Genomic DNA, 19,077 nt, shown 5'->3' with positions numbered 1-19,077 from the left:
TCCAATAAATTTTGAAAAGAAATATCTTGATTTAAAAATAATAAGACAATTATGTGTGCACCCCCCCCCCCCATCTACAAAAAATCAGAAATCTTGTTTTCCTTGGAAGAGTGCACCTGAAATGGCCTCAGATTCTGAATATGTCACAGAACTTTAAATCTTTGCCGAATATTTTCTTCAAAAGACTTTAAACCATTGATTAATTATACAGTATTATCAGGGAAATATATATTTGGTTCCACAAGTGGTAAATGGGAGATAACTCAAATAATTTTTATTTGTGATCACATTATAACATGTTTGAGATGAGTTGTTTTTTATTGAAAGAGAGAGAAAAATTAAGGATATATTAAGACATCTATTTCACATTGCTATTATTTTATAGGTTGAAAACATTGCTATGATTTTATAGGTTGGAAAGCTAATTTAAAACAAAACAGGTTTCATTCTTGTCTTACAATTATTTTGTTTTAACATTTCAAATATATAACAAAAAATTCTTCAATATTATTCACTGGAAAAATTTGAGTTTGTAATCAACAAAACAAGTGATAAATTATTTTTTGTTATAACTTTAAGTGACCACTAATCTCTGAAAGCTCTTTGGTCTAATTTTGAATTATTTTTTTTTTTAGGTCAGATCAAATTCACCTAATTTTTTTTTATTATGCATACTGAATGTGATTTAGTTGTAGATGAACTTATTGTAGACTTGAACTGTAGCTATATTTGTAGGTGAAAATGATAGTGAGTACGAAAAGGCTAATTATCATCACCATGGCAACAGGAAGTCAAGGAAACAGATCAATGTCCAGTTGCCAGATGCTAGCATGGAAGAAGAATTAGGAGAGAGTTCTGATGTTTCTCAGACAACAGAATCTGACCTTGAACTTGATTTTGATGATGCCTTATTAGAAGAAGATATAGGTCATTCTAATATGCAAAATTATGAAGACCAGAAAAATCAGATAATAAAAAAAGCAGAGGAAGATGAGAAAATAGATAAAATTGATGATGAAAAATTAAAGGATTCATTAGAAATGAAAAGGGAAATGATAAATGAAAACTTAAATGATGTTTCTGAAAAACAGGATAGAAGAAGGAGAAGAGTAAGGAAGGAAGATAGAAGTGAGTTTGATGAAATGAAAGATGAAAATTATAATGTATCAGTTGAAAGAAAGGATAGAAGGAGACACAGAAGAAGACGACATATCAGTGGGGAACATCCGATGAAAAGTGATATTGAACCAAGTGGATATATAGATAGTTCTCAAGATAGGAATGTAAGAAGACATAGAAGGAAGGAAAAAATAGAGGAGGAAGAAAATGATGTTTCTCCAGAATTAATGACAAGAAGGGCACACAGAAAAGGAAGGAATGAGGCAAAGGATGAAGAAAATCTGAAAGATGAAAAAAGTGATGCTGCAGTGGAAAGGAAAGGTAGAAGAAAACACAGAAGAAGAAAGATTGATAATGAAAAGAGTGGAAATATCAGTGCCGAAGAGGAAAGACAAATGAAAGAGCAAAGAAGACGAAGAAAGGCCAATGATAAAAGAGATGTTGTTGTTGATGAAAATGAAGAATATAGGCATGATGAGGAACAACAAGGCAGACGAAGAAGACGACGAATAAGGGTTGATGACGAGAAAATAGTTGAGGGAACTCAAGATGATGTAGAGGTTGATAAAAGAAAAGATCAGAGGCACAGTAGACATCAGAGGGAAAGACAAAGGAGAGATGAAATTGTAGGGGATAATGATATTGAAGACAAAATCAAAAGTAGAATATCTGAATTAAATGACAATAAAATGAAGGATAGGTTGACAATATATGGAAATTCAGACAATGAGTCCCGTAGACTGAACACAAGTGCAGAGAGGGCACTGTTGGCATATATGTACAGTGATTCGGAGAAAGAAGCAGAAGATCAGTTTAATGAAGATGAAAATCAGATAAGAGATGAATATGGTCATCCTATACGTGCAATAGATGAAAAGAGAAATTTTACCATAGATGATGGTCAAGAAGCATTAATGGACAATTCTGAGACTGAAGCAGAAGATCAGTTTAATGAAGATAAAAATCAGACAAGAGATGAAGATGGTCATCCTATACATGCAATAGATGAAAAGAGAAATTTTACCATAGATGATGGTCAAGAAGCATTAATGGACAATGATTTCAATAAAAATAGATCTGATGTTGATGCATTGAAAGAACGAGAAAATAGAAATGCTTTAAAAGATGATAGGGATCAGGATGCTTTGAAGCATCCCAATGACCATGATGATATGTCTGCACATGATACTTTAGAAAAATATCAATTAAGGGATGACAATAGGAGTTCTATCAGTTGTAATGAGGAGGATATAAAAAGGGCAGAGGGGAAAATGGAGGGTGAAGAAAGTATCAAACTTAGAACTCTGGTACGAAGAAGAAAGCATGACAAAGTTAAAAGAACCAGAAGAAAGCATAGAATTGATGATTCATTCAACACTGATCAAGATGATAAACATTTAAAAGATGCAGATGAATATTTGGCAGATGACACAGAAGAATCTGACACAGAAATTTCTAAAATAGAATCTTTTAATTATCAGAAAAAGGATGAAAAGGAAATGTACAAGAAACATGAAAGAAAGAATAAATCAAAAGTTGCTCCAAAACAGAAAGAAAGAATGGTAATGAAAAATATAAAATCAAGGAGACATTTTGATAAGAAAAATGCAAAAGAAGACATTGAAGAGATAGATCTCAGTACCCTACCAAGCATCCATGATACATTGAGCAAATTATTACCAAAGAATAAGTTGAATCTTTTAGAGGGATTAAAATCAATGGACAAAGAAATCAAAGGAAGTAGCCATACTGAAAAAAATGACCAGAAGCAACTTGGATCTGAAAATGACCAAAGATTTTTGTCAACAATATCAGAATTTCTTGATAGACCTAAATCAGCTTCACCAGAACGTTTGGTCAACATTTTCCCATCCATGTTGAGAAGGACTTCTTCTTTGCCAAGCATTGCTGACTTTGTCAACCTGAAAATACCTGATTTTGAATACCAAGAATTTGACTTTCCTCAGAAGCAGACGACAAAAGCCTGTCCTACTTGTGGTGATCCCACACCAGAAGTAAACCATGTCTGCCTACCAAAGTTTAAAAACAGATTTAGGCCAAAGAAAACAAAAGGTTAATATTTGTAAAATATTTGTTGTTAGAAAACCAAAATTCATTACTTAAAACTTGATGGTAATTTTATTCTGAACAGGATTTTTTTTTTTAGGTCTCCTTACATTATATCATTAACATTTCATTTTTATTTATTTATTTATAGTTTTTGATAAAATATTTAAAGATGAAAGATGCAATAAAGTTATAAAACTTTTAATATAAAAAAATTGAACTTCAGTGTATTGCCTAAGAAAGGGAGACTATTTACAGGCCAGCACATTCTTTCATGGAAATAAATTACCTCCCTTTTAGATCCTAATAAAAAGGTACGTCATGGAGGCATTGGAGTCAGGCAAGTGAAGAAATATCATACAGACGACTCTGACACTATATCTGATATGACTGTTACGACTGTTAACACACAGTCAGAAGTCCAAACTGGTTCACAATTACAGTACTCTTCTAGATGGCCATCGTCTCAAGCTGTATTGAGAGGTTCAAAAGGTTAGCCAGTGTGGTTTGCATGTGATTTGTGAGATTTGTTTTAACCATCATGCATCATGTTTGAAAGCATGTGTTAACAGTTTGTTGTCAAAAATACTTTGGAGTGTTTATATGCTAATATTATAACACTTGTTAATTTCATATTAACGATAACAGTGAATGGTTTGTAGATTATGATTTGTTGTGATGTTAACACTGAGAATGATGTGATTGCTACATCAACTAAAATGTTTGATGTTAACACCCTGTTATGGTGTTATTGTTATATTTTACATCATGTATGTTGTATTATCAGTGTGAACATGTCTTGATATTTTAACACCTGGTTATGATGTTACATTTTAATGCATGTATGTTAATGAGTGAATGATTACACATGGTTTGTGTTGTATTAACAGTATTAACAAATCTTGATATTAACACCTGGTAATAATGTTATGCATTGTGTTGACTGTTAACATATTAACTTGTTGTTATGATAATTTTGTTGCATTTTCCACATTTATGTCCATGTGTGAAAAATGACACATGATGCATGTTGCATTAACAGTGTTATCATTTGTTTTTGACATGATAACTAACAGTATTTGGTTATGTGTATTGATTGATATGACATAACTATATTTTTTTAAGGAAAATAATCTTTGAATTCAAACACAAGAGGTTAATATTGGTTCTGAAATAATGTTATATGCAGGCCAATAAATTTTATTTAAAAAAAAAGAAAGAAAAGGAGTTGGTAAAAATTCAATCATCAAGACTGTGGTCATATCCTTGTATAATTTAATTTTGGATGTAACGCGTCTTCTGATTGGCTGACATGATTTTGTTATGAGCCCATAGACATAATTTAGTCATGTGACCGTGACGTCATCAACGTTTTTTCATGGTTTTCTACGTTTAAAATGGAATTTAGAATTAAATTATAAGAAATGACTGTAATATTTTTTCTGTCTATTCGAAATAACATAAAAAATGTGGTGCACACTGTTAAATAACCCGATACGCGCGTTATTTAGTGTGCACCACATTTTTTATGTTATTTCTTTATAGACAGAAAAAATATTACAGTCATTCCTTAAATAAACAGTTTTAAAATTTAAATACAAAATAACAGTAAATACTTTTAAGAGATCCTGTCTCTTCAAATACATTATTACTGGTGTTTCTATTTTAATACAATGCCCATATAGCGGTACTAATAAATGATATTCACTATTTTAAGGTATATATATAATCTATATTATATTTTGAATACTTTTAAGTGTGTTACAATTAGCCCTTAAATAGTCCTTAAATAGTATTAGTTTACGACCAAAGTTCACTTTTGTTTGTTATCAATTTTAAAAAATCAATTGTTTAAAATATGATTATCATTTTCATAATAAATCATGAAATTTAGGCTATTTCCAAAATGATCATTCTGGACCATAGTTCACTTTGAACTTTTGATCTTAAATTTTAATTTAAAAAAGATCATTTCTTTATTTTGATATTATTTTTTGTTTCTGAAATTCAATTTTTATACATTAACAGTTTTAAATATCCCAGCAACTAACAAGGACTAAATAAATAAAAAGTTCAAATAATTGATTCGTGTGAAAGTTAATAAACCCAATTTACAAAAGAAACCACTCATGGTCGGACAAACAATAGGGAAAGAGATATTGGATTTCATACCCTTGTAACTTTGTTTTTTCACTATTGTAAATTAAAACCTGGTACGTTTGTTGTGCCGGCAACTCAATGTTTAATGAAATTGGAAAAGTTAAAAAAGAAATGACGTGTTTGCAGTAAAGCTACTCAAAAAGTTTCGAAAATTTTAAAATGACATTTTAAAATCTATAATCTTGTTGTGTCAAGTTTAAAGTTTTATGACATAGAAATTAAGTGGTGAAAGAAATTTGACTTTTTTTGTCGTTGAAAATCTACTTAAACGTTTATTATATTAAAATTATACGTTGGAATAATTTGGGGTGTGAAAATAACGAAATTGGAATTAAAATGATACAATATATCTATTGTTGGCTTTAAATGCATATTAATGCACAAAAAAAACTTTTGAAAAGTAGGTAAGTCGTTTAGATTTAATGTTTAAAATTTGAATTATTTATTGGATTAAATTGTAATTTAATTCAATTTTATGAATGAGCTGTGTGAAATTGTTGATCTCTTAAAAATATAGGGTCGTCTGCTACCATTTACATGATATTCTTGAGTAGCATCAGTATTTACATGGAGGAATATTTTGTGAAGGAGATGTAATTTTTGCATTTTATTTAAGATCTAGGCAAAAATGCTGTGCTTGATTTTGTGTTGGTGATTTTGTTATTTGCTCTCATTGGAAAACATTTCTGCACTAATTTGCAAAGGATATTTTTAGGTCTGTTATCTGTCATGTGTAGCAGAAGTGAGGTCTATAAAAGTGAGTTCGATTCATTTTCAGAGAAACCAGAGAGCATGCATGAAATATTGAAGGGGTTTACAGCAGATTTCATTGAGTATGTAGCCAAAGGTAGTATCTTTGGTTAGCTTGCTTGTTAGCTGAACCGTGAATTCATTATTGGGTCAGGTATACTACCCTTCTTTCGAAGTAGCCTAGTCCAACAGACAGATAGATTGGTTGTCTGCCGGACTAGTCTACTCTTAAAGGAGGGTAGTTTACCTGAACTAACGATGACTTCACGGTTCAGCTAACAAGCAAGCTAACCAACGACATTACCTTTGGATACACACTCAATGAAATCTGCTGTAATTGAAAACTGACAAATTAAGTTTTATGTTTGCATACAAGATTTATTATTGTACAGGTTTTTTTTTTAAAAGAAATGCAGTCAATTTTTCTCCTAGCAAGTTTCTTTAGCAAGTATGGAAATTTTCTAGACTTTCTAAAATCTGTAGAATCATATCCAGTCTTAAAATTAACATGAAGGTCTAACTGAAAAAGTGAAACCAGATTGAATAAAGAGTAAAGGATATAAATATCCCGACATTACTCGCCTCCTTTTGTATCGGTAATTGTTATGTCAATCAGAGATAAATGATTATTAAATGTTAATGTTTCCTTGATTTTCAAACTTGACCCAATTTAAAATAAAATTATGAAGTTCTTATTGATTCAATTATATTGGTACTCTCCTAAAAATATATATATCGAAACTGAATCATGACTAAATGTAGGGTTAAAAGTTGAAAGATGGATTTTATCAATATGTATATCATTATAAAGTTTGTTTGTTGATCCACCTCCACATCCAAGTGATCCGTGTTAGGTCATGGTATGTGGTGAGTGGATTTTAGAATGTCCACTACCTATAAGCACAGCGAGTTAAGTTTGGTAATCATATGGGATTGATGGTATTTGTTTCAGGCTTTGTGCTAACATATTTTAAAAGACGATTTCTGATATTTCAGGACATATATATTATCTATTTTCAAATTATAAAATATATGAATTTGGAAGCTGAGGAATAAATGTTTTTCAATGGTGGAAACTTTGTATAATTAGACATCATATTAAAATTGGAGAATATTTTTATTTTGTAGATACAAGTAAAGAACCTGCAAAAGAAATGGACGGTGCTGGTAAGTTCTATAGATTCAATATAAAAATAAGGGGGGTACTAACTCTTTCCTGATTGGTAACTCTTTTTGGTATGTCAATCACATCGATAGATGAAATACTGTTTTTTACAGGAGGGATTTTTTATTTAGCTCTAAGTCATCTACCATAATCTGAAAAAGTCAAAAAAATTATATAGACAAGTGAATATTTTAAAAAAAAATGTAGTGCTTTGTTGGGCAGTCTCCAATCTTGATTAACTAGTAATGTCTGCTAAAGGTCACAGGTTCTCTCTGGGCACTCTACCTTCCTTCACCCACAAATACAAACTGACCTCCTCGATATAACAAATACTCCTTTTACTGCAACATATTTTTCCATTCAGATAGATGTTTCAATTTAGAAAAATGTTTCAATTCAGAATAAATTTGTGATAAAAAAAAGATTCAGTGCAGAAATATGTTTTTTTTTTAAATTTCTGTCCATGTTTTGACATGCACCAGGAACTGGAACTCTAAATTAGATAAGTACATCAAAGCATAAGAATTGTACATCCTGAAATATGATAGAACCAGATCATCAGAATTAGATTTTATTAAAAATTATCTCCCTTGGGAAATACAATAAATTGAATTGATTTATAATTATCTCCCTTGGCACAATGTTAATTCTGCCTGTATTAAACTTTTAAATGTCTGATCTCTATAATATAGATTATCTACATTTCCATACATAATTTATTATCAATCTTCTGGGGGTTCAAATACCTTATGGTTCAACTTCTTATTAAAAAGTTTATCTGAGATATTAAAGTTATTAAACATATTGGAAAAGTTAGAAAAATGATAAATCATGCTGATTTATGAAATCTTTGTCTATATTAGCATTTTATCATGTTTGAAATTGACTACGAAATTATGAGGATTTCTACAAAATGCTTTACTGAGCCTTGATCTCTCCGGTTTGTCTTTCATGGATACAATAAAAACGACTTGATCATATTTTTAACCGTGCAGGGTGCAGAAATAAAGCTTGATAATCTGATATAAATACTTTAATTTGATTTTATTTAAAGTTACTCAATTTATTTGCTGTATAATTAACTTTATTGAATTCATTTAAAGACTTAATAACCAATAACCAGAGGAAAAAATTGATTGACATGCAACAGCCAAGGACAGTAAATCTTTGTATCTGCAATTTGGTATTTAATGGTTCAAATTTATTATTTGTGATTCTTCCGCAATGATACAAGATTGACGTGATTTCAATACCTGAACATTGATATAGAATATTACTTGCAAAATTAAAATGAAAATTTTAATAATGTCAGTCACTGCTTATATATCCTGTCTCCTGTCAGTTTAAAAAAAGTCTGATTGTTGCATAGACAGACTTACTTGTGTTGTATTTTTGAATGAATTTCACCAATTGTCCCAAGGTCAATCTACATAAATGACATGAATGGCCAATTGGTTCTTACTGTGACAAAATAACATAAGCATTGTGACAGGAAATGTACAGGAATATGCACAAACTTGAAAATGATATATTGTCTCAGTTCCGACCTTTAATCAGCACATGTTAACTCCCATTTTGTCAAATGTTAACCCAAGGGTTGACTAGGATATAGTCTTGCCTTTGTTCCGCTCCCTTGCGGTAGTACAACCCTTGCTTAGATGAGGCAGTCATCAATTTGGCTGTGCTGGTTGCATAAATTAGCTGCCACTGAGCTTTTTTTATGCTGATTTTAAATCGTGTATAATTCTATGTAATTAAAATGTCAGTATTTTTCTGAATTTTTTGGATAATTCAGTGAATAGCATTTAATAATTCATAAAAAAAATATCAATCAATTTCACAGGAGTATATTCATTGATTTCCACATAGAATTTGATACAATCATGAATAATAATGATAAATGAATTTTAAATCCATTGAAAATATATATTAGAACCAGTTTAAAATTGCAAGTTAGCAAAAAAAGTAAAAAGGTACATTAAAAGTCAACAAAGATTCAAGGTTAATAATAATTTATATGCCTGCATTTTGTCTATCTAAGACCACCAGATAAAAATGCCTTGGCTTTTATTTCTCAAAATTACTAACTTGTAGATGTAAATTCCCACTTATTAACAAATTTGTAGCTTTTCTGGGTGACTATAGTGAACACTTTGCGTTTGATTTTATTCTCAATTTGACAAGTACTAACATCGCTATCAAAAGAAAGTATTTCTTGTTGAAAAAAATAAAAACCAAAAATTCCAAATGCACCCTTGTCATTAAATAGTCCATGGTTCAATCACGTAATACTGAATTTCAAAAAATCGTTAATTTGACATTTTTAATTGTACACTTTCTCTACCGTGGGGTAACAGTAAAGAAAATGTTATCATTGAAATATTGAACTTTTTATTATTCTTTGTCTGGAATATTGTAAATTAACTTCATACATTGTATTAAAAATCTCTCACTTCTTTGAACTGAACAGGTGACACTCCGACAAGTATTTTGTTACGTCAATTTAAGATTTTTGTTTTTGATAAACATCTTTTATTATATATTGTTATAGTACATATTGATACACCTTGGGAGTTGATAGACATTTAAAATTTGCACTTCTTAATAGCTTATTATCGACTTTTCAAGATATACACGTCTAAAACATCGGTATTCTTATAGTTATGTAAGCGTCTGTCAAATTGTGAACGAGATTAAATACGATATTTTCACTACCTGGGATAAAAATTGTTAAAGGTGGAATAAGTTTATCAGCCGTCAATTTGTTAATAAGTGGGAACTTAACATTTATAAATTCATAATTTTGTGTAATAATGTCCGAGGAATTTGAACCAAAGGAAATATAAATTTACTTCATTATTGGAATTTTTGCAATTGATATATTCGTAAGACATTGTAGAACAAGAAATTAACTTCATTATTGGAATTCAGATATAAGAAGGAGGAATTACTGAATCAAATGAAATATAGCATATTCATGATTTGATTTAGTTTTAATTAAACATGGAAATGAAGTTTAATAATCTCATATGCATTGGAGTATATTGATTGAAAAACAAGAAATCTTATTATGAGACCTTTGACATTTACTGCATGTTTTATGTAAGAAATTATTTTTGTTCGTATATTTTGATTTGATATGGAACAGGATATTTTATGGACATTATAAGTGAAAACTAACTCAGACAAAGCTTAATATTCTTAATCTAGGTGTACTTATAAATATCAGGAAGAAAAATATTTGGTCAAAAGAACTTGTTTACAAAAAACTGTTAAACATTGCAAATTCCAAAATGGCTACCAGAAGTGTAACTCCTGCAAGAACACCATTAAGTTCACAAAATAGGATTAGAGATTATTCTAGTTTGTCACAAAATATTGACATGGTCACTCCATCAATTAAATCGCAGGAAGTTGAGAAAACTTTACAAATATGGCAGCTGACACCAGAGGTCACCACTTACAGTATGATTGATGAAAATTTTGGATATTTAAAATCAGGTTTGTTTAAGAAGGAATTGTTGCATTAAGCTTTTTTTTGTTTGCTTATCATTATCTAAAAAGGGGAGAGTTCTCAGATCTCTAAAATTTTATCACATGCAGCGATGCTCATGTGCCAGCCATTAGTCAGGATCTTCCTGAATATGCATGAAATACTTGCCACTGGACACAAACTATTAGCAACAAACAATCCATCATAAGTCAGCACAATTGTTTTCTGACAAATCCAAAAATTTGATTATTAATTCGGAGGTGAATGTGGTGGGCTGCATCTGCTTCTGTGCAATATTGAATATTATTGCTACGTTTGTATTTTGTGCATTTTTCCTTTGATCTTTTTTTGTGATAATTTTTCATATCATGCTACTCGCTTGAGATGGAAAAATTTTCGCTAGAAACTAAGGAGCCACGTGGCGTTGCTAATGAAATTGACATGAAATTGACAACGTCGTTGTAGGTAAAATAATGATAAACAGATTATCATTGGTCATCTCAACTCGATTGCTTTTCTCGCTTTCGCCGTGACGGCTTAAGCGAGAAAATCAATCTCGTTGAGATAACCAATGATAATCTATAAACTTGGATACTTTTAAATTCAGATTTATTTTTTCTATTCACAACTTGTAGGTCAAGCTTAATATTGAAGATTTTCACTTTTGCCATTCACAAGTTATTCTCCTTGATTGATTAGAAGATTGCATTTTATGTTATTTCATGTGATAACTAATTGACATCCATTTTGATTTAACAGATCCTTTAAAAATCTTCATAATAACAAAATATTTGTATGTTTTTTCTAATGATAAAATCATAAAAAGAGGTATGTTTAATTTTGTCAAATTTCCACTTATGCTGTCCAGGAGTTATGTCCCTTGATTGTTTGCTCAGAGCAATGAATTTAAGGATCAGTTCACTGTCATTTTGATGTTTGGGAAAAGTTTGTCATACAAATCAATTTGAATGTTTTTGTAAGAAGCAAATGTCACTTGATTAGAATTTAACTAAAAAATTTTAACTAAAAATTTAAATGAAATTTTACAAGTTGTTTTATGATAATTAGATATATATGAAATGATACATAAAAGACACAAATGCATGTATATGACTACTAAGTTAATTAAAAATTGAATATCTTCACTTATAATTGAAATAGAATATCAGGAAATATTATTATATACTGTATTCTACAAATATATAACAAACTAAAAATAAGGAGATTTGGTATGATTGCCAATGAGATTGATACCTAGCTTAGAATGGAGTAGATGTAAACAATTATAGGCAATAGTACGACCTTCAACAATGAGAAAAAAATACCATATATTTGATACCTTCAAAAGTCTAACAATGTTTTTAAATCAAGTTCATGGATATGTTCACAAGATGATACAACAAATTTCATGTTAAATTGATTTATCTTTGACCAGACCCTACATTTAAAACAATCTCTTTGCATTTAAATTCAAGTTTCAGGGTCATGATTATGTTTTATCACAGGGGTAATATACTAACACAATCAAGATTGTAAATGTGTGAACTGATTTTAAATTTGATTATCATTGTATCTGTAGTATTTAAATGTTTTCAAATGAAGTAAGAACTAAATGATGACATGTTTTAGATGATAGATATTTGTGTATTGGAAATATTTCATACAATTCTTTGTGTAATTTGGGATTTGTTCCCACAGCTCTTCGCTGTCTGCTCTGATCACATATAGTCTGTATGGTAAACCACTGTTCAAGGACATGTGCTAAATGAATTTCTGTAGATAACCTTATAGTATTTTTTAGGGTTAGATCTGCAGTTGCATGTCTCTTTAATATCTTCCAATTTTGGTTAACCAGGGACTGTTTATAGCCTTCCTTATTGTTGAAGGCCATGTAAGGCGATGCTCATTTGACAACAAATGTTTGACAAGAAAACCTTTGGTCTTTTTATGTCTTGCCTATGATGGTACTGGGGTGTTATGTTTTCCGATCTGTTCGTCAATTTATTTTCCCATTTGTCTAGTATCAGCTTAGATAACTAGCATGGAAGAGTAACTATTGAATTTACTTCTCAAGTTTATAATGATAGGAGTTTATGAACATATATAATATCGTTGTCCTTTGTTCTTTGGTGGATAGATGTCTTATTGACAATCATACCACATCAATGATCTTTTAAAAAAAAAAAATCAACATAATAACGTCCGAGCCAAATGAAAAAAAAAAGTGATCAGAAAAATACCAGCCCTCTTAACCTTGAGTCAAATAATAAAAACTGATATCTCAATATGAATCTGGAAAATTGAAAGTGTTCCCAATAAATATTGTTGTTGAAACCTTGAATTATGCATCTAGACATGATAAAGATCAATAGAAAATGTATATTTCATTAGGTTTTCAATTACAGGATTTTAATTGTCTAATTAAAATCTTATTAATAAATTATTAAGGTGATTTTCAGGTATTTATAAACCTATAGATATTTTTTTTGTTGGGTATTATTTTATTCAGAGGGTAGTGACCACTGCACCTTGTTCATTTTTTAAATGTGGCAAAAATTCTTTGTGATGGCAATTATTTTACATTAATGTTGCAATGATGTTCTTCTATCCACTGCTTTCCCACAAGAAATTAAGAAAGTTTTACAAAAGTAAATAACAAAATTCAGTGAAATAGTTTCTGATAAAAACCTTGAATAGAAGTCATTCTTTGTTCTTATACTGGAGATATAAACAGTCAGTGTTTACACTGGTTGTTACTTCATCATTTAACTTTTCAACCTACATAAACTTGATAAAGATATCTTGAGCAGACCTGGCGGTCAATAACATGTCAAAGTAATTAATTACATTTCAATTACATTTATTTTTGTTCAGACTGCGACTTTTGTCACAAAAATAAGACATAGAAATCCTACAATCGGTCATTGGCATTGGTAACAGAGGCAGCGCCCGTCCACAAATATTAAATCTGTGGTTCAAGTTTTTGAAATTTTAATAATTTTCTTAAACTATCCTGGATTTCCAATAAACTTGGACAGAAGCTTGTTTAAGAAATGCTGGCAAGCATAGCAAGGGATTTCTTTTTTCCAATCAAGGCTGGAGGGCACCCCCCTCTTTGCCTCCCCCCAAATTGGGCTTTGACACTGATTTAACATTTCACTGTACTTTTTTTCGAGGCATTGTATTCTACAAACACATACTCTAGTTCATTTATAATTTTAATTCTGCACCTAGCAAAGATTATAATGACTATAATCTTTTTAGGAAATCTGCTCAAGATTCCTCAAAGATTAGTTTTAATTTTATAAACAAGATGTCTTTTATTTTTTACAGAGAGAGTATTGACACCAGCTTCACAGAAGATATCTACACCACCAGGTTTGTACTGGAGATTTTAATTTTATACAATTAACTTATAAATGTTAGTGCTCTTTAATTCCTGGTCAATTTGATGTTGTGGAGACAAGAACAAAAATATTTCTGCTCAATTTGCACATAGTAAATTTTTGTGTAACAGCATTTATAAATAAGTTAAATGAATATAATTCTCTTTCTATTTAGCTGTTTCGGCAATTAATGATAGAGATATAAAAAAAAAGCAGGTCATAATGATACCAAGAGAATTGATATCTTATTGATTTTTTTATTTCAAGCAAAAATGAAAGTTTGAAATAAAAAAAGGGTTATTCTTTAATCACATAATTTTGCTAAATTTGGTATCATAGAGTCTGCAGTGAATGCAGTATAATTATGTGTAAATGTTAATGTTTTTTTAAGTAAAGTAAAAAAGTGCTATTTTATATGTTCTTTTCAAATTTCTTTTAAAAATATTATATTTTATTTATTTGTTTTCCTTTAATCTTAATTTTACATAGATTTTAGTCTTTATATTTTGTTCTTTATTATATGATTATGTTATAATTTTACATTCTTTTATTATGATTATTTGTACGAGAAACCTGGAATAGACAGTACACTCCTTCATTAGATATGGCTTACAACTTAGAGAAGATAGACCATTGAAATTCTTAGGTCACCATATAAAATTTCGGCTAATCTATTTTGGCAAAGAAGTAAAAGAGCTCTGTGTTGAAGGCTGTACCTTGACATATAATGGTTTACTTTTATAAATTGTTACTTGGATGGAGAGTTGTCTCATTGGCACTCATATCACATCCTCCTCTATCTATTAATTTCCGAACAAACAAATAAACTAGTTTAAAAACTGCAAATATTTTATTGCAGTAGTCTCAAAGCACAGGGTTGAGAACAAGAGAAACTGGTATCCTAATGAACTATCAATGGTTTATCTTCTCTGGTACCAGTAGATAAATGAAACGTCAATGGTTTTTCATCACAAGCTTTATTTTTATTAGTAATCACAAATTTTGATCAAAGTGAAAGTTGATTGGGTTTTGTTAGTTTGAATAATGAATTATCAGGTGCAATTTAAAGATAGAAATGTTCCCATTTAAGGTCTAAAAGAATTTTTAAACATTTAGATAAACTATCTTTACATTGAATCTCAGGATTGAATAGCTCAAGTCCAAGATAATTTACCAAAGGAATTGTTAAAGAAAAATATCAATTGAATATTGCTTTTCAATCTTTGATACATTCAGATTCCTATTTAAAATTTCATCGGTCATAGATGAATAATACATTTTTATCACTTGTATATATCAAGTTACCCTTTGTGTCTAGTGATTTCCTTGGAATAAATATAATCAGACATGAAGTTTCTTTTAAATGAAGATTAAATAAACAGGGAAATTAGTTTATAAGCAAACAATCAACTTTCATGATCAAAATTTCATACAGGAAAAGGGAATATGTAACTTATTAACCAGGCTTAGGATATAGAATTGCATTTGTTTATCTTCCAACGTTCATTTTATTACATACACTATATAATATTACAATCAGGCTACAATAATTGAATTAGAGACAAAAGACTATTTAAAATCCCATTTGAAATATATTGTAAACCAACTAATTATATGACAGGCAGTTTATTTGTGACATTCACAAAAAACATGAAAAGAATTGTTGTGAACATAATGTCATGATTGTAAAATTTTGTTTGTCACCCTTATTTAAATACATCAAGAAAATTTAAAACTTTGGAAATTTAATTCCCTGTGAAGTCCATGCTTGAGAGGGGTGTTAAACGAAGTATATATCTGCAAAAATTAAGTTGGTTTATTATATAAAATGTTTGGTGATTAAAGTTGGGTTTCGATTGACACAATTTATGCAAGAATTTACTTCCTTTTTGTCGCCATGCTGGAGGTATAAATCAGCTAAATTTTATTTGTTATCCTGACCACTATACTTTAGAGTATTTTTGCATTATTTTTTAATTTCTACCCACTTTTCTCAAATTCAGCACACAGATCTAGTAATGATCTCTTATCAGATATTTGTGTATTGGGTTTCAATTTGGCTAGTCAAATAATAAAAAAAGACCATTTATCCCTCTAAAATGGTGGCAAAGGGAAAGAACTCAAGCTTGTGTTACATCATTTGAAAACAATCAATGAGAAATGAAACAGTTGGAATATACAATAATGCATTTGCATGTTTTACCCCTGCTGGTATTAGGAAATTGATGATTTCAATAAAGATTTTATAGATGGGCGTTAGTAGTTTTAGAAGGAATTTATATATTATGACATTAGTAAACTTGATTTGTCCATGTTTTCATGTTTTAAAATATGCATACACATTTTCATGTACTTTTACTTTCAAAGAGGACATTTTGTTGTGAAGAAGGATTTAAGTTTGCCACTGTTTAAAAAACAAATACCATTTTGATGTGAAAATGTATATGCATGAACAAATAGACCATGAAAACACAAAAGTCATATCCATGAAAAAGTTCCAATATAGTGTATGCTTCTAATTAGATAACCTATAAGAATTTAGTGTTTAGACAAGAATTTGAATACTAGAGTTAGAATAGTGGCGTAATAGTACCTTGAGTGGAATCACTTTATGTATTTGCATGTTTTATAAACTCTTTAATACTGCACTTTTTTTTATATTAATAAAAAAAAAATGAGAAATATCAAAGTGAGGCTAAACAAATTGATATGCCAATAACCTTCAGTATTTGGGAATTGTTATTTTTCTGGTATTTGGGGTGTATTTAAATTTTGGTATATGGTTTAATTGATTTAAAAAATAACATTTTGGGATAAAGAAAGAAATTGTAGGAAATGGTGTTTTGAACAGAGTTCTTGGTAATCGGGATTATATAGATGTGGGGAAATAGGTGATTAAATACTATAATTATAAGTCTTTTTAGCCAATCTATGCAATTATGGCAACTTTCTGTTCTTTTTGTTTAAAAATTCAAAGAGGTCATCATTCTTTAGCATATTTAAATTTCAGAAAAAGCAAATAAAATTTCATGAAAGAGAAAAAAAATAAACGTTTTTTTTTTAAGTAATGCCTAGAAATTTAGAACACTTATAAAAGGAAAATTCAAGAAAAATAAAGTAAACTGCATTTGATTGTATAATGTAAAGATGAAGTATTTAGTTAGAATAATCATAGATTGGTAAAAATTATCAAAGCAGAAAGATGATGAAAAAAAGAAGCATAGCAAAATGTTTTAATTTTTTTAGAATTATTTTGGTTCCAAATTCTGGACTTATCAAATGTTTGCAATTAATTCAGCTGAAAAGATAACTTAGTGAAATAAATTTAAGTACTGTGGATTCATTTATTTTCGTGGGTATCAATTTTCGTGGATAGAGAAAAAAAGACGTTTCGTGGTATACGTAAATTCGTGGATTGCTGATTACAACACCAAAAAATTAGATACGTAATTTGTGGATTTCCTTTTGATTTAGGAGATCAAATAACCTCCTTGGTTTGATCAATAATAAAACAAAACAGAAAAGAAGGAATTCATTGAATTGTCAAAATTCTTGCTTGGTCATTCTAGGTTAAAGTGCTCATTGATAACTTCGATTACAATAATGGACAGAGACAACTAATTAGTTGTTTGTTTTACAATTTATAAATTCTTGTCTGAATTCTATAAGGCATTCAAAACTTTATGATTGAAAGCTCATTTCCCTAATCACGATATAATAAACAGTGATATAAGTATAAGGTGTGAAAATAAATGTTCCTGTCATAAACAATATTACCTACGGGCAATATCTCCGTACTTAATCCTATTGATTTTTAATCACTGGTAAATCAAACTATGACACGGTAATTAACAACTTGCAGTTTTAATCAATTTAAAAAAGTAAATTATCTCTGATATTCGATAAATTTATTATAGATTCAATCAAATACTTGTATCTTCTTTCAATAAAAAACACGTGTTATGTTACAATGTTTATCGCTAGTCAACACTATACTAGAACTGCCTAACCAACACTATACTAGAACTGCCTAACATAACCGGAAATAAACATCCGACTCCATACACATTTCTCGGGATTATTCTTCGTTGAATTCTTAAATTCGTGGTTCGCTGTGACCCACGAAACCCATGAAAATTGGTATACCACGAATAAAAATGAATCCACAGTATACATCTTTTTATAAATTTTGAACCAAGTAAATTTTTAAACTTCTAAATAAACCATTTGTTTCTGCTTTGGTAAAAATGGCATGAACACTGTGTATTATCATATATATATAATCAATAGCTTAACTGGAATTAGGGCTTGCTTTATAGCTTATATGCTTCTATATAGACTCACCACAGCTAGCGATGACCCCACAACCATTTAGATTCCCTACACCAGAGTTTACTGTCGGAAAGTCCGGTCCATCTCGGCCAATCCGGACACCTTCTCCCGTTGTAGAAAAACCAAAGAGAGTCATACAGAAAAAACAGTTCGTCAAGAAGGAAATCGAAAGGAAACCACCAACACCAATAGCAAGGGTAAGATTTTCTAAATAAGTACCAAAAGTAATAGGTTACTGCAACAGTCTTACACTTTGCCACCTACTTAAATTTTGCTACAAAAAGTTATAATTTTGAAAAAAGAAAGAAAAAGGTATCACTCGAAAATCTATGAATTAAACATTATTTAAATTACAATTTAAGATTTTGCAGTTAGCTTTTTGACAAATATTTCTAGATCCATTTGCATTAAGACTAACCTTTCTTTTATTGAGAACTAACTGTACAATAAAATTCAGAAATTTTGTGTGCATTTTTATTATTGTGATTGTTGGACAAAGGACATAAATGCTAGATAATTAATTAATTCAATTTCAGAAAATGCTATATACAATTATACTGTATAAAGTTTAATGTTTTGAGGGACACAAAGCATATTGTATTGAC

The 19,077-nt window shown here is 29.7% G+C and overlaps 1 protein-coding gene across 1 annotated transcript in view; it reads left to right on the top strand.

Moving 5' to 3' along the window:
* The window catches only part of LOC139498490 (uncharacterized protein PF3D7_1120600-like), a 39,789-nt gene that overhangs the window by 10,252 nt on the left and 10,460 nt on the right, over window positions 1-19,077 (top strand). Inside the window, exons 4-8 of the mRNA XM_071286894.1 lie at window positions 736-3,192; window positions 3,487-3,678; window positions 7,225-7,263; window positions 14,088-14,132; window positions 18,479-18,669. Of these exons, the coding sequence (XP_071142995.1) occupies window positions 736-3,192; window positions 3,487-3,678; window positions 7,225-7,263; window positions 14,088-14,132; window positions 18,479-18,669 (2,924 nt within the window). The remainder of the gene's footprint in view (window positions 1-735; window positions 3,193-3,486; window positions 3,679-7,224; window positions 7,264-14,087; window positions 14,133-18,478; window positions 18,670-19,077) is intronic.

This window comes from Mytilus edulis, chromosome 12 (genome assembly GCF_963676685.1).
Source record: "Mytilus edulis chromosome 12, xbMytEdul2.2, whole genome shotgun sequence".
NCBI classification, from domain to species: Eukaryota; Metazoa; Mollusca; class Bivalvia; order Mytilida; family Mytilidae; genus Mytilus; species Mytilus edulis.
The sequence above is the reverse complement of the archived record's forward strand: the minus strand, read 5'-3'. Positions and strand labels throughout refer to the sequence as shown.